Source organism: Pyxicephalus adspersus, chromosome 1, assembly GCF_032062135.1.
Source record: "Pyxicephalus adspersus chromosome 1, UCB_Pads_2.0, whole genome shotgun sequence".
NCBI classification, from domain to species: domain Eukaryota; kingdom Metazoa; phylum Chordata; class Amphibia; order Anura; family Pyxicephalidae; genus Pyxicephalus; species Pyxicephalus adspersus.
The window spans coordinates 47,426,865-47,441,675 of NC_092858.1; the positions used below are offsets into that span (position 1 = coordinate 47,426,865).

General features: G+C 38.0%; 1 protein-coding gene across 5 annotated transcripts in view; it reads left to right on the forward strand.

Annotated features, from left to right (window-relative positions):
- TSC22D1 (TSC22 domain family member 1) overlaps window positions 1-2,365 on the forward strand; it is a 53,903-nt gene extending 51,538 nt beyond the window's left edge. For all 5 annotated transcript variants that reach the window (XM_072410103.1, XM_072410134.1, XM_072410111.1 and 2 more), the window contains one exon: window positions 535-2,365. In XM_072410103.1, coding sequence (XP_072266204.1) covers window positions 535-795 — 261 coding nt within the window. In that variant the 3' untranslated portion in view covers window positions 796-2,365. The remainder of the gene's footprint in view (window positions 1-534) is intronic.
- Window positions 2,366-14,811: the final 12,446 nt, after the last annotated feature.

Below are 14,811 nucleotides of genomic sequence, written 5' to 3' on the forward strand. Positions count from 1 at the left end.
ACAATGGATGGGGGATAGAAGACATGGTGTATGTTCCTCCATCTAATGGATCCGACCCATACATCATATGTTGTGTCCAGGGCAGCCGGTTCATGCCAGGGAACTGATCATCCCTATGGGGTCCTGATCTCTGTGTGTCCATGTATGTGTTATTTAAGGTCATGCATGTGTTTTCCGGCGATTTACTCTTCTTACCAGAGGTATATTGAGGCGGCTTTCCATGGCTGCTTGCTAAAATAGATCCGGAACAATTTAATTTCTTTCTTGTTTCTGATTGAGGCCCAAGCATCAGCATGACAGGGAGGTAGAATTTTCAGGTCCTGGTAGAGCTCTCATTCCTCTGCCAGGTTCTTCTAGGTCAAGCAGTTTATTGTATGCCCTCCCTGCTGCTAGGAATTAGATAGCGATGATTAGAAAAGCAGGCTACCTGGCAATACTTTCATTGCTAAGGCAGAGGAATTCATTGCTGGATGCATTTTTATTTCACACTTCTGGTTCCTTAAGCATTAAATGTATTTTTTTGTTTTTATGCAGGATTTGGTCAAAAGCCACCTGATGTATGCTGTTAGAGAAGAAGTGGAGGTGCTAAAGGAGCAAATCAAGGAGCTGATCGAGAAGAACTCTCAGCTGGAACAGGAAAACAATTTGTTGAAGACACTTGCAAGTCCAGAGCAGCTTGCCCAGTTCCAGGCGCAGCTCCAGACCGGCTCTCCTCCATCTTCATCATCACAGCCCGTAGCGGGGACCCCAGCACCTGCACAGCCAGGATCACAAAGCTCCGGCCCTTCCGCATAGCAGCCTTATCTCATCACAAGTCATCACAACAAGGCCTGATCCACTTGGACTTTTCCCAATGAGCCTACACTTTTCACCACTATGACAACGAATACTGAAGAGGTAACCTGTAACCGTGAGACTGAATGCTTCTAAGGAACCTACCTATAATACAAGTCTGATGGTAACTCACTTCTGAGTGCTTTAATGCTTGGACATTGACATTTACAGAGGAGGTGACCAACATTTCAACCTTCTTTTATTGCTATGAAGTGTCCTAATAATTTCAGTGACTGCAAAACTCCCAAGATTCTCTCATTCTTGGATGTGCCTCTGATTTACACATCATATTTAAGGAGCAGGTACCAAATGTGCCTCCCACCTCTGTCCTCAGCTTACAGCTTTGTTGCACACCTCCCTCTTTTCAGTATTAGCTGTTTCACTCCACCTCCTTTTCATACTTGGACTCCAAGGAATAATTCTTTCCAAGAGTGTTGCATTGGAAATGAGCCGTTCTGCTTGGACAGTGCTAGAGAATGTAAATACACTTAACACTGCATTGTATGCAAGCTGTGATTTCTTTTTTTTTTTTTGTTTTATATATATTTTATTTCATCTTATCCATGTAGCACGCATCGCTGTACATGATTCAAGTATGTTGTAGGCATAAAGATGGCACAGTAGTGGATTAAGTTGTCCTGGAAATGACACAAGTTTTTATTTTCTTCTGTTCTCTGCCACATTAATGGAGCTTTCCACCCGAAAGGTATCTTTCCTTGTGGGTGAAATCATTGAAGTGTACTTCTGCTTGAGCCCTTCATTTGCAATATCTGCTATTGATGCAGTAGGATCTGTTGTGAGAAGATGCTGTTGGAAACTAGGAATTTATTATTATTATTATTATTATTATGTTTCAATGAAGTTAATTTGCCTATTGTATATTTGTGTATGTAGTGTAAGTACTCTGTAAAATAGAACTCTTGTAAGTACTACTTAGGTTGTACAGATTGAAATTTAGTGGTTACATTGGCTGAACGGAAATGTTTTGATTTCCCTTCTTTCCTTTCTTTTTTTTAATTTTTGAAGCTGCTAGCTCTTTAGGAGTCAGATGAACCCTAGAGGCAAGTGAATCTGGCTCTAAAGGGTTTAGCCAAGAGCACACCTGCACAACTGTTTAGGATGTAGAGGTAGACGGACCATGGCTGTTATGTTATTGTTGAAGTTCAAGTCCAGTAGCACACTCTGCAGTGTGACGTGTATTCTAGGATTTGTCATTGAACAAAAACTGAAAAGCCAATGGTTGCAAATACACATTAAGAAATGGCAGATTAATGCCACTTGTATTTTTTTTAATTTTCTTGCCTTGGCTGAGTATCTTTTGAAGCAAAAGCCAATTCACCGATTTTTTTTCTGTTTTGGTTTAGACACTCCAGATACTGACCACTTTCTGCTAATCTAAAGGATTAAATGAGCTGTAAGGTAGTATGCATACGCTGTGCATGTTCTCTAAACAGTTGTAACACGTCATTGTATTTAACTGTTGCACTTGTCAACTTTCAATAAAGCATACATTGTTGGTAAAAAAAAAAAATTGCTTTGTAAATTAGCTGGCTCCGGGTGGCTTCGGGGACCAATTGATTTTCTTTAGACAGTTTTTTATTTTCTGTAGACCTACAAAAATATCTAGGACAGCCAAAGCGCAAAAATTGCATCAATTTAATTGCCTTGTGCAAGCTTTTTTCCCCCTCTGTGCTTGAATCATTTCCGTTATGGTTACTTTCTATCCAGACAAGTTGGATTTTCCTCTTGAAATAAGCTGTGTTGGCATATTCCAGCATGCAGAGGCAGTCAGAGCTGTGCTGCTGAGATTAGTAGATTTATTATGAAACACATATTCACTTAGTATTCACTTAGCAACAAACCCCACCCCTGACACCAAGTGTATAAAGGCTTTCCCATGCACACAGCCTGCAGGCACAAGAAGATTACATGGAAAATATTGCGTGATTTTACAAATCCTCAGTCTGTGTGTTGGCATGAGATTTAAAAGCCTATTACAGCAGCCGTATTATAGGAGAGACTATAATCTTCATTATTTACTGATGATCTTTTTCCACACAGTAAATTTCTTACTATAGTTGGCGGTCAGCCTTTCCAAATGATTTGAATGTTCCACTTTTTGCTGGCACAGGGTGTGGTTACTGTTTTCTGATTTATTTTTAGTATTCCATTAGAACTGTAGATGGGTTTCTCGTGAGCATTTATTGTGATTTTTAAATCAAGATAAAAGAGCTCAGGAAAATTTTGCTGTGGCCAAACACTGTTTTACATTTTGAGAAGCCTGTGTCAATATGTAACCCACATTATTAGTGTTCTGTTAGTGTGGGGAAGTCTTAGAATCTCTGCATGGTGTTTATTGCTGTCTGGTTTCCTAAGAAAACTTTTCTTTCCTTTTTTGTGCTGTCACAAACACAAAAATCTGTATCTGTATCTTTTTCTCTGTGGTCACTATCTGTACCTTTTTGTCTGTGATCACTATAAGATACCTTATGATGAAATAATCCCACTGATAACATATTTTTTATATCTAATAGCTAAAATAAAAAATGGATTTGGCCTTTTCAGGTACCCAGTTGCATTAAATAAAAAACAACTTGCCACATATGCATTCTATACCAAACACCACTCCAATACAGAACAAAGTGAATTTCTGAAATTGAATTTTCCTGCACAGTCCAGTTCTCAACCCAGAATTTTTTAAGCTGGTTGGAAAGAAGTTGTAAATGGGTGGCAGCCCCTGAAATGTGACGCAGCTTATCAGTGACCATCCAAAAATCAGCTGGGTGGTTGGCGAAAAGTGCTGGGTGGTGTGCCCGGCTAAAGGGGTCTGGGCAGAACTTTGTGGTTCATTTGGGAACAGTGTCATCTGCAGGGTTAAGAGATTCCTACTTGTGCGAGTTGAGGTCTGAGAAGAAGAACAAAGCATTGGAGCAGGTAGCAGTAACTTATTCCTTACTACTTTGCATCCACATGGCATCTGAAGAACTGTTTTTAGGAAGAGTCATCCCAATGCAAAGATAATTTTACAAATGCCAGCATTAAAGTATTTGTAAAACAAAAATTCAGACCAGCTTTAAGAAGTTTGGAATGCATCAGAAAGGGTGGATAGAAATAGTAAAACTCAACTGGACTTTCTTTTTAAATCTGTTCAGTGCATTCCATTTGTTTTTCCAAAACAGTTGTGGACATAACGTATGCACTGTTCTGGCCTATTGCTGCTTCTTCACACACGTTCTGGTAATTTGCAGCTATGAAAATAACAGGAATTGCTGTGTAAATACAGAAACTGTAGAAGCTGCTGCTTTAAAAAAAAAAAATGACCCACTGGCACTGTGGATCTTATAAACACTGGTCAGGGATAATAGAGATCTACACTGTTTGTTGTAATGCACCTGGAATGAGTTCAGACAATTTAACACTATTGTCATACTTGGTGGCACTGTAATTATATTTAGCTCCACGTTACATGAAGCTATGAAAGATATGTACTAGGGCTTGGAGTTGGTTTTTTTGAAATAAGAATGGACATTCTGCTCATGGTGTGCCCTTGATGCCGGTGCTACAACTCATGTGACCTAGTGAGCCTTATGGGCCCTTTTACTCCATTGGTGTGAACCGTGTGGTTAGCTGCTGCAAGGGTCTGCTCTTCGTAGAAGGTAAAAAAAAAAGCTGTTTTTCTATTGTAAATTTTAGGAATATTTTCTCCACAGTGCTCATTACTACACATAATTGATTGATTTGAACATGTTTTATTGGATTTGAATCCATGCTTGATTGGAATATGTAAATACTTTGAAAGATGTCTATAAATTTATACCGTTGTCTTATAACTTTCCTCCATCCGTGAGTGCTGCTGTCTGATCTTCACAGTGTATCCCTGCCCAAAGCCACACATACTTTCTTCTAAAAATGGCTGGCTTGTACTGCACAAGTGTATCGTGGCTTCACCCATTCCTATTGAGGCTCCCATGAGTTTTTCTTTTTTATAGAAATGAGCAGGGGATGAACCAGTAATGTTTAGTGGAAAGGTTAATGATTTCTAAGGTTGGTCTGAAAATATTTCATTGAGTGGAGAGAATTTATAGGACCATTGTAATTTATCCTTTAGGTCCTTTAATGTGCATAATCTGGGCACAGGTTGCTTTAGCTTTTCTGCTTGTTAAAAGAAATGTGTGAAGACAACTTGGTCTGCTACTAAAGATTTGCTAGTTGTCGGAATACCAAGATGATCTTTTGACCTGAAAGAATGAGAAAGCCGGAGTTATGGGGATAGTGACATTGTGTTAGAGCAGGGGTGCCCAACAGGTGGATCACGATCTACCGGTAGATCACGGAGCCCTGCCTTTCAAAATAAACTACTGTGCACAGGAGTTAGGTCCAACTTTTTTATTGTTGATAGATCATTTTGACTTTTTTAAAATTTTAAAAGTCATTTTAAAAGTAGCTTGCAAGCCAAAAAAGTGTGGGCACCCCTGTGTTAGAGGATAAGCCTGACACTTAGGCAATGCACACATATTCATCCCAGCACTTAAAAATGAACCTGACTATTAGGTGAACAGATCTTTTGTCAATTTTGCACATGATCTGCTGGTCCAAATATTTTTCTGGTTGGTAATCGCTTTATAAGCAATCCCAAATCATGGCATCCTTGTACAATTTCCTGTAATTCCAGGTGGTGGAAATGGGGATACCCATGGGTCTGCTGTGAATATTCCAACAGATTGGAGCTCCCAATCAGATATTCGCAATTATTTGTTATGCACAACACTGCTCGATAACTTCCAGTATTTACCAATATATTTAATCAGATCAAGAACCAAAAATTGAAGTTTTTCATATTACCTGCCAATCTGATCAAGTATTCTTAATTAGACTGAAAGTGAAAGTCGCTCAATTTACACAAGGATCAGGTTTGGGAAATTATTTACTTACCGGTAGCTTGTTTTTAGTCAATTACTTGTGAGACATGAAATATTGTTTCATGATACAGTTTTGTTAAATTCATGTAATTCACCTCCAGAATTTTATTAGCAGCTCTGTGAAACTACTGTAGAGAGGATTAACATCAGATTGGGAAATTCTGATTCAGCCATGTGCTGTTGAAACTAAACTAGACAGAAGAATACTGGGGATTGCTGAGTAAATATAATAATATACTTGGAACAGGCCAATACTTGGTACCACATCCCAATCTAATAACAAAAAAGCCACAAAACATGGGACTTTTAAGGTATACTCCATATCTTCCAATTCTTTCTACATGTTTTGCATCACTTTGCTTCCTCAGGAAAGACCACATATATGATGCAAAACACATAGAAAGATATCTGTAACATAAGGAGTATGTACAATATTTGTGATACATGGATATATGATTGCCTCAACAAGTGGAAGGAAATATGTGATGGCTCTGTATGCTCTTTTTATTGAAATTGGAATAAAAATTGCTTTTTAATTTTGTATACACCTTAAAAGTCCCATGTTTTTTGGAGTACATTCTGGTTGGCTGGTTTTGCCCTCAATACTCTGTTGGTAAATTACCTAAAACGAGCATGCAGACAGTGAAATCTACCTCCTTCCCATTCTGCATCTGTCTTAGAGTAAAAATTATTATTAAACAGTATGTACATAGTGCCAACATATTATGTTGCGCTGTACATTAAGATTATCAAGTTTATCAAATACTGAACTTGCTTTTTCATTCATTTATGCATGCTTCGGCAGACCTTCTAGCTACTTCATTGCTTACCTGAATAACAAAATTCCCATAATACTTTGTGTCCCCATACCAATAAAATGCAAATGTTTTGTTCCAGGTCTGTGAAATAAAGCAGGCATAGGGGTGACATTGCTTTTAAAAACAGAATGGAAATAACATCTCCCATATTGAAGCCTGTCTAGATGGGGTTATGACAGAGAGCAACTGCGAACAATTTAGAGTGAATAGCAGCCAAATCTCTATTAAACTTTAAACTATCAAGTGATGATAAACATAAAAGTACGTTTCATTATTTTCAAGGATACTGGAGATAGAAACACAAGAAAACAGGGCCTCCACTGACCTGCGCTTATCTCAGAGTGCATTCTGCTGACATCCTTTCCGCAGGTATACAATGCACACACACTGCAATACACAAGATCTAAAAGAAAGTCTGGCTCATTAGATGAGGCCACCTTCTTCCATTCCACCATACTCCAATATTGTTGCTCATGTGTATCATAAGCGCTATTGATGGTGGACAGAGATTAACATGAGCATTCTCACTGGTGACTACATAGCAATGTGCGCTGTGTCTTCTGACTTCTGCTGTGAGATTGGATACAGCTGGAATAGACTTTGCAAGGGATAATTCGCTTTGCTTAGTAATTGTAAAATATTACTTCGCAAAGAATATCCAATTACATTAAAAGAAATATATAACAAAACATCATTTTTTGATTGCTCATGATTGAATGGCTGAAGTCAGCAGCGCAGTACCTTGCTAAGTGAATTATCCCTTGGCGACATTGCTAAGTGAAAAGCCTAAACTTTTTTTGTGTGTGTCTGGAGAAAAAAAGTATACAAGATTCTACAAAACATGTTTCCACCCATCTGCCAGAAGTCACTGCTCACTTCCTGTAGGTATATGATGAATGTAGGTAACACCTTCCCTGTATGTTTTGGAGATCTGTTGCATAGCTCAGTACTGGTGAAATTGGCATTGTAATGCAGCAGATGCAGTCAGCTCACTAGATTTATGATATGATAATGGGTAATATTCTGTAGGTGTGAAATCATTTATTTACACTGTTAAAAATGTATTCTGATCTGTGGATGCACATGGAGGGCCCATTAAAAATTAAAGATAACAATAAATGCTTAAAAATTGTGCCACTGAGCGTGAATGGAGTGATGACAGAAAACTGCCATGCTGAATAGTTGTCACTTTCCTAACTAGAGTGTGGCATATGTGTGTACACATAAAGGCTGGCTAAACACAATTCTAAATCCCTGAGGCAGGTAAAACAGCAAATGTTCCCCATGTGTTTAGCTGATTGTGTAACGTTCATTGCCAGTTTCTGGTCTGTGTAGTCCGAGCTGTGACTAGTATATGACTGACAAAGGTTAATATATTAAGTAGACATGACAGCTGGCATGGCGATTAAGGGTGTTAATATGTTAAGTCATTGGGAATTGTTTGCGGGTGAGCGCATGTATTACTGTCCTGCAGCTGCAACTGGTTTATTATGTCACCTACAAATATAAAAAGAATTAGTAGTCTTGGGAGTACTGTCACACAAGGTGATTTGGATGTCTCTCCTTTTTTTGTGAGCAATTAAAACAACTGAGAATGTTAGCTGTCCTGCCAGGTTGGCAGTTTTGTAATATGTAATGATTTTGTGGTTTTGCTACAGGGTCTTTAGGGTTTGGGTCATACTGATCCTGTTAGGTTTTTATTGATGTTTGTCTCTGGGGAAGATTTTCCACTTAAGCTGTCACTGGAACAGGTATGAAGAAGAAATCTTCCAGTGAGGACACCTATTGTTAGCTGTCTAATCATAGGCATGCAATATGATATTTTTTTTTAAATGTGTTCAGCAATGGCAATGTACATAATGAGTGTTGGGTCCCCTTCAGTAAAGAATTCTGTAATGTAAGATATTAGTGGCATCCCGCTGATAATAGCCACATCAAAACTGGAAACTCCGATTTATGATCTGCTGTGAGATGGAGAACTGACACAGATGTAGATACAGAAAATAAAGCTTCCTACTATAATACTAGACAATGGGAAAAGGGAGAAGAAAACATTTCCTTTTTTCAGTATTTTAGTGAAGTATGTAACTATTACAGTTTTTTTCTATACTACATGTCAGATCACAACTAAACCAGAACTTGTCTTAGCACAGTTACTAAAATGCCAAGAGGACTTAGAAACACATTGTAAATACAGGTTGAAATATGTGCGAGGGAGCCCTAACCTTCAATGTTTGTTTGCAAGTTTTAGTGATCTAGAACCCAGCGCTCCTACTTATCTGTCAGAATGGCATTTCAGTGCCCGGAATTATGCTGGCAATATTCTGCATGATATTTTTGTTTTTACATACAGAAGTACAGAAGCAAAAAGTAGTACACATTATTAATTTTCTACTCCCTATTACTGCCACTAAAAAGGAACCAATAGCAGCTTTTCATAAAACATTCTTATATCCTTATCATATTACAAAAATATATCTATATAATTATGGTTATATAACAGTCTGATGATTATAAGACCCTTCATACTACCACGGCACGTAAATAGGTCTGGTGAGTGGGAATTTTCTTCACACAAATGAAAATGTGCTAACGTTTTACGCCTTTTTTACTCTTGTCAAAAGGCTGTGAATGTTCGCGTGCACTGTCTGCTTATTACGCAGATGTCCCAGATTTACAAATCTACCAAAAAAATTCTCCATGGCTCCCATAATACACTAATTACTTCTAGTTATAGTAAGATGGTGAGGCCTTGTAGAATTTAGTCTGAAAAATATGACTTGGATATCTCACAAAAGAGACTGCTTATCACTAAATGTCACTGAAATGGTTGTATACAATTTTAGCAATATACTACAGGCTCCCAGCTGAACATTTATCATCAACCACACAGAGCTGAACATCATGCACAAAAATGTTCAAGTTTTTTTTTTTTTTATATAGTAATCACAAAAGTATCCTCTCTGTGTACTAAATGCCTTCACCTTATAAACCTAGTATAAAATCCTCACCTAGCCCTTTCAATTGGTAGAACTGTGGATGGGATTTAGCAGCTCCTACATACTACCAGCAGAAAAATACAAGAGCGGATATCCTCGGCACAGACATAGTTGTTTCATGAGGTGTTGTATGATCTGGTACAAATACAGAAATGCACCAATATTCAAATGAGAGTGCAAAACACCATTTAATATGAGTAGTATTTGTTTAGGCCAGAGGAATGGTCCATTCCCACCTATTCCCATTGCTCCCTAAGTTAGGCTCATTTTAGACTTGCACAGCCATGCTCCCAACCCCTCACTTTCCAATCAATGGAAGCGGTTGAGATTCAGTTTGTGCATGTAGTTTGTTGTTTGGTGGGGTTGCAGTGCAGTTTCTGGAAGTGACATGTTGTTTCTTGCTATGTAATTGTTTTTCTTCTCTGGAGGACGAACTACACGTCAATCACAAACACACAGACATCGGGATCAAATGCATTGACCTGCTGTGTGGTTTGTGGCCCCTGAGATATGATAGGGTTGCAAAACGCTTTGTATTTTAGGGTCACAACACTGCTTCTCCATAAATAAAGTATAATGAGTAAATGTTGGTACCTCACCACAACAAGTATGTTATTGGCAGGATTGTCATATAAAATATGGGCAAATAAGCCCACAAAAAGAAAAACGCTTTCAGTTCCAACATCAATGCCCGGAAGCTGCAGTAGATAATGTTTATGTTCCCAGATTTAAATGTGATTAATGCAGGTTTCCATGGACAAGGGTAGTATTCATTTTCTGATGTTACTATCTGTTGTGTGTTGTTTTAGCAGAGCTGTGAAACCACTTTGACTAATTATTTTGTGAATGGGTTGTAGGATGGATCTGACCCATGCAATGGCGAAGTACAATGCCTATGACCTATTAAAAAACTGATAAGTCAGTATACCTGTGGACTGTTCATTAGCATTTGTTTGTAAACTGTTGGCTTGGTGTTTTTGTGTACATAGACAATGCTGGGTCACTGCTTTGCTCTTGTTAAAACCAAAAATACATGGGGGGTGGAGGTGACTACAATACACTGCATCCCATGTTTATTAATCTGTACAACCCAGCCTTTTCCTTATAATTTTCCTTATTCAGTGGTGTAGGGATGGTTGCAGTTGCTTGGAAGTTTGTAGAGATCAGAGACAATAGTAATTATTATATTACCTTGTTTTCCCTCTGATCTCTGCCTTTGATTGTCAGGTTATTTATCCTGTATTGATACCACCCTGCATGGCCCTATATAATTGTGGCATGGAGGCAGGCAGTGGAGGGGAAGCGGGAATGCAAATGATGAGAAGAGCAGTCAGTAGATAGGGGTGCAGTGAGGCATGTGAATGTGGGTATGTTACATTAGTTTTCCATTATAATAAATAATGTGGTATTAACAAAGAAGCTGATAAACCTCACTTTATATGTCGGGTGTCTTTCATTTGCTTTAACATACCCAGTCATTTTGCCACTTCCCATGGTTTGCTCTTTCATTCTATGCCCCTGTCTTTATTCCTTCCTTGTACCTGGTGGTCCTGCCAGTAACACACTGACTTAGGTTGGCGCTTGCTCACTGTACTGAATCTATGAAGGAGCAGTGTTGTCAGCCAAAGTGTAAGTGGGTAAGTGTTCTGTAGTCCATAGACATAGCTAAGCAGGGTTCTAATATTTTTTTACACATATTATTGTAACCAGGACATCGGTTACAGATAGGAACTTATTTGATAGATAGGAACTTATTTGTCTTCATACATATCTTATAGATATAACAAAACTCTGAATTGGAGCAAACAAGAACTAATTTGAACACAAACTATAGCAATAGCCAACTAGTGTTGCCAAACTCTGTAATTTAGATATTCTTCTGGTGAGGTGGTAAATACAGAAACAAAGATTAATTACAGTGTTAAATGAATTCAGCTAATTACAAGTACACCTTGTTTTTCTAGTTCCAATGATTACATAAGCTGGGTTAGTGGTCATTCCCTATCAGTGGCAGGCAGAACTCGTTCTATGTCCTGATATATATTTACCATACCAATGTACAGACCAGACAGCCCATTACTGTACACAAGTCTTATCAGCCTCTGTCAGACACTTTCACTTGTGTTCTGTCCTTGCTGGACCATTGATTGTGAATATGTCCAACCTTTGGTGTGACAACAATCAATTTTACACACCTTGTTGTTGTTTTTCCTTTATTCTTGGCAGTGATGCCATTTCATGTAAATTCCTGTGTCTGCAGTTCACAGTTCCAGATACTTTTTCTGCAATGTGGAAATAAGCAAACCAGGAAAGAGATCATGGGCCTGAAATTCTGTCTGCAGATGCATGTATTATGCATTATGTAGTCATTTTATAGACACAATTTAAACAATAGCTGTATGTGGACGCATACAGAATATTTCCTTCGTAAGAACTTTTTCTGTTCTTGAAATGTCATTTTCTTGTCTATTGCTAACTGACTGAAACATGAGCTTGCTGGTATTTACCATAATAACCAGTTCATGTTATCTTCCATTTTTTTTTTTACTTTTTAGGTTAATGTTTAATGTTATTATTATTATTATTATTATTATTAATAAACTGATTTTTTAAAGCAGCAACATAATACACAGTACATAATGAAAGTGCAATATGTATAGGGAGGCATGGAAGAAAGGTTATATAAAAGGTCATTCTGCAATCTTTAATACTCCATTAAATATGTACTTAGTACCTAAATCTGACCTGATATCAGCATTTTTTATTTTCGCTGGTGTTCTTTTTTGTTTTATATTTTAGGCCAGGCACCAACATACAGTTATGAAGAGAAGCCTCACACACGTATCGTCCTCTGCTTACATAAATAAATAGACTCCCAGTATCACTTTTGTATGATCTAATTCTTAGTCATGTATTTACTTAATTATGTTCCCTACAACAAAGCATTGTACCGCAGTGATCATTTAGATTTTATATCCACGTTCCTGTAAATGCCTAGTAAAATGTGTGGGATGGTTTAATAATCAACTTGAGACTGAACTCTGGACAAACAGCTTCACTTGCCTAAAGATTTGTATTTCTATTCATCTGGGTTTGTGGACAACACCGTAACACCACCCCACTGGTGAAATCATCACTCTGCACGTATAAACGTTTGGAGTTGGCTATGTACCCATGTTAGAGTTTTGTCACTTTTGTTCTGTAAACACAGTGCCGTCCTGTTCTGTGCAGAGGGGGGGACAATCTAGGGGCTCCATAGGACCAAGTATTGCATCATTCCCACTTGGTTGTTCATTGATCCACCAGGAAGGATTGGTGAAAAACATTGGAGGACAGCTGTACACACACCAGGTTTGGAGGTGATCTAGGATAGTTTGTGTTGGGTGACATTCTTCTTTTGTGTGTACATGGCCCTGTATATAGTGGAATTGTACTAGTTATTACATGAGACTTGTACTAAGACCGTTACAACAGTTGAATTTACAAGTAGAGTTGAAGCTAAACTGTGCTAAAAAATAATCCATCCGTGGCTCCCTTAACCCCCTTGATACAAACTGCTGCAGTGATGTATTTTAAAAATCTTCACATTTGGAGTATTATTTAGTAATGCTTATGACAGCACTGGTGGTGTTGCATTTGGCGCTCTTTCTCTGCACCTATTGGTGGAGCTGAGTAGCGCAGCACATTGGTTACAGCCAATCATTGCCTCCATAAGCCTTCTGCCTGTAGTTTAATGTCAAGCCATTCAGCCAATAGATAGCTGGGGCTGGCTGTGGACAGAGCTGGATAACGCTAATTGTCCATCAGCCTGTAAAAAAAAAAAAAAAAACAGCCATGATTTTTAGGTTACAGTAATGTTTTAGGCTGTGTATTAAAGATTCCACTGTATGCTGTGGGGAAAAAGATGCCTGATATCAGGTCACAAGTTTACTAGTAGATGTAACAAGCTAATGTGGATAGCTTTGAAGATAACATAGGTGTATATTCCTCAATAGTCACAGAAGATAAAGGTTCAGTCTGTGTTCACCATACCCCTCAAAAAACAGATATCGCCATGTAAAACAACCAATGTTATCACTGTGCTGTACATAACCTGAGCAGAGCTGTGGAAGGGACATGGCAGGTCCACCTACTATAAGCTTCTTGCATATAAGAGGACAGGTACAAGACCAGACTCCCTGTGCAAGCAAAGACCACAGCAGTGACTGAAGAAGTTTCATACTGCACAGATCAGGAACATACACAGCACACCAAGATTCAGATAGAAATACACACTTCCTTTGTATATATACAACATTTGCTTATCTTGCAGTTTAACATTACTGCATTCATGATTTAAATATCTTCCTGGAATTTAGCATTATTTGGATTTCTGGATTTAACTAGGATGCTAAGAAAAAGAGTATTCCTGTGTCACCTATTATAATGAAACCTGGTGTAATCTTGTTTTCACTTCCCATCATTGTTTCTCTTTGCATGTAATGGCAACACACACCTTGGTAAACACATGCTAGACACAACAGCAGATCACAGAGGGTCTTTGTCTGTATTGGGTGTGTGAATTTAACAGTTTGGCAAGTAGAGCTGGTTGTGCAATTTGGGCTTTCCCTGCATTTCCATGTAAGTAAAGAAATGTTTATGTTTTACCATGTGAAATTCAGCAGTACCAAGAAGAAGTACCAGTAACATATTTTATATGGAATTCATGAATTACATGTGTATTAAATATTTCCATTTTTCAGATACTACTTTATAATGTTAGCAATAACCAATTTCAGCTCCAGGAAGGAAACATTAGCTCTAGGTAAGGCAATTTTTATGGTACTTGTACATAGGGTGCCGATTGGCTATCCTGACTTGTTTAATTGCTTTATTAAATGCAGCAGGACCAGCAAATTGTACAGAGTATATGCTATCTATCAGAAATAGAGATAAATCTGTTCTACATCTCAATAAACCTCTCCCTCCTTTTATATTACTCCACCAGTTAAAAAATTACTATGATCTCCAATATATCTATTGATTGAAATAAATCAAATACCAGTTCAACAGAATGAGATAATTACTCAGTAATATTAAAACCACTCCTCCAAATTGTAAATCCATGACCGTCTGTATTGCAAATTATTGTATGATGGAGGTCCTGTAGTTAGATTGGTGAGTGATGTAAAGGGAAAGAAAACTATTTTTATCTGGTGAAGGGTCCAGGTGATTTTTTTCTGCCCCCAGTTCTGTACAGGG